Below are 2,436 nucleotides of genomic sequence, written 5' to 3' on the forward strand. Positions count from 1 at the left end.
AAAATGATTAAAAATAAATATTTAAATAGGCCGCTTCTACTAAAATTTAGTTAAAACCAATTTAAAATACCCCTAGGCCAGTCCTGCCTGCTGAAACAACCAAGTCTTGAGGGCGCGGCGGAAGGAGGGGAGATCCGGAATCACCCGGATCTCTGGGGGCAGCTCGTTCCAGAGGGTGGGTGCTCCGACAGAGAAGGCCAGCCGACACTGTCTGGTTGACGGCACCCTGAGGAGGGCCTCTCTTTGGGAGCGTATCGGCCGGTGGAAGAGAAAGGCAGAAGCCGGGCCTGCTGTGGTCACCAAGTGAGCTCCTGTGGCTTCGAGATCAACCAACAAAACAGTTCCAAATGGGCCTTCCTTCTCAAGGGTTTGGCCCAAACTGGATCCCTTCGCCAGAATCAGAAACCTAAGTCAACTGTCCCCAAACTGGGTCCCTCCAACTGCTTGGGACTACATTTCCCAGAATTCCTTTGAACTGGAACATCTCGCAGCTATGATCCTAAGCATTGCCAGGGATCAGGTGGAAGAAAGCTGGCCTGCGAGTGATCATTCATACAACGGATGGGAATCCTGCAGGATGTAGACTCAGTGCTCAAGGATGCTTTTTGAAAGCGCCCACCCAAGGACAGAGAAACAGAAGTTTCCATGGCGCTACTTGACCCAACGATTGTCGCCCAACACATCTGCACCCTCAGATTTTCTGCATCCTTCGCAAAGGTTGTTTCTTGATTCTGTTGTCTTTTTTAAACCTCTAACAATGTTGAATGCTGGGGACAGACTGAAGGCAGTATTAAATATTTATTGCAAAGGGAAAATGTGGGCTGCTTTTTTTTCATGGCGGAAAAAAAAAAACTCGGTTAAGAGTGGGAAAGGGAGGTGCTGGCTTCCACTGAAGATGTTGCTGGATGCCAAGGGCAGCTAAGAGATTCCCACGTCCAGGTTGAGAGTCGTTTAGCAAGCACCCAGATGGGGAAGCAATTTTGCTGGCCTTTTGGCCGGCATCCTGAAGGATCTGCCCAGAGGCAGCCACTGTAAGAGGACAGCTGTGTTAGTCGGTGGGAGCAACAGATCAGAAGGAACACCTTTTCCAATGAAATAGCTTTATTAAAAGGCACCAGACATAGCTCGAGAACGCTTCTCCCTTTTAATAACACTTGCAAGTTGCAAAAGGTGCCACTGACCCCTTCTGAAGGAATGCAGCCCCTCAGATTCTGCATCCCTCAACAGAGAAGGAGGCAAGCATCTCTGCTTGTGGTCAAATCTTCACATTTCTGCATAAATCTCGCTCAACCGTTTTCAAAAGCCCATTTTCAAAACCCCAAAGGCATCTCTTATCAAAATTGTCTGAGGGCAGGGGGGAAACACCCCGCCCGCAGCCAACGCCATAGATAATAAAAATAAAATAATTAGCCCGCTAACGATTTCCTCCAGAGCCACACCATCGAAAGATTCGCCTACAGTTGCATAAGCTGCTCCGGTCAAGTTTTTTTTTGGCATGGTGGGGAAAAGAAATGCCACGGCAACATTCCACGCCAGGCCATTCAAAACCATCCCTACAGCCCAAGTGGATTTATTGAGGCTAGGCAACACACACACACATAGGGACACACAGACAGAACCACACACGGAGGGATCCTCCATTAAAAAGGGTTTTAAAAAAAAAAAAAAGGAGCTGTACCAATCAGCAGCCTGCATCTCTCCCCCATAGAAACACAGGTTTGCATGGAGAGATGCTCAGCCTTTATGCAGCAATGCCAGAAGGAACCCCACAATTCCAGCCACCCCCACCCCCACTTCTGGCAGACTCAGCAGGGAGGGGAGGAACGAGGGTCTGTCTAGTGGGGAGGCTCTGAGGATCAAGATCTGCTCCCCCCCCCGTGCAAATTCTTCTGCACAAAAGCAGGGCTCCCACTCTCCCTGCCTTCCCCCTGCCCTCCGCACCTGCCCGCATCTCAGCTGAGACCCCCAGAGGCCTCCGATCTGCCCATCTGACCTGCCCACCGAGAGACCCCCGCGGTACCGCCTGCCACTCACCCCCAGTTTCCTGCTCTTCATCTTCACGTAGCCTTGCTTGACGATGTCGTTGAAATTGGTAGCCATGGCTCAGCTGCCGGCCTGCCAAGGGTTGCCTCTTCCACGCCTCTTTCTCCTCCGAGCTGGTTCCCTCCTCTAGGGCAACGTCTAGGGCAGCGCCAAGCTCGCCCTGCCCTCCGCTCTGCCCGTTCACCTGTTCTCAGACTTGAGCTGGCACGCTCCCTCGCCTGCCCTCCAGCATTGTTCTAGTCGGAAGGGGAAGCGGCTTCTTCTGCTCGGGTGCTGAAAAATAAAAATGACAGATAGATTAGAGAGGGTGACATCTTTCTCTGCTCATCTGCCCCCCCCCTCCACCCCTCCCTCTCTCCATCCCTTCCCTCCTCCCCCTCTTCCATCCCTCAC

At 51.8% G+C, this 2,436-nt stretch overlaps 1 protein-coding gene across 1 annotated transcript in view; it reads right to left on the reverse strand.

The window, feature by feature from the left end:
* DOK4 (docking protein 4) overlaps nucleotides 1-2,100 on the reverse strand; it is a 21,555-nt gene extending 19,455 nt beyond the window's left edge. The window contains exon 1 of the mRNA XM_029284122.1: nucleotides 2,035-2,100. Within this exon, the coding sequence (XP_029139955.1) occupies nucleotides 2,035-2,100 (66 nt within the window). The remainder of the gene's footprint in view (nucleotides 1-2,034) is intronic.
* Nucleotides 2,101-2,436: the final 336 nt, after the last annotated feature.

Source organism: Protobothrops mucrosquamatus, unplaced genomic scaffold (genome assembly GCF_001527695.2).
Source record: "Protobothrops mucrosquamatus isolate PMUCROS unplaced genomic scaffold, P.Mucros_1.0 scaffold381, whole genome shotgun sequence".
NCBI lineage: Eukaryota > Metazoa > Chordata > Lepidosauria > Squamata > Viperidae > Protobothrops > Protobothrops mucrosquamatus.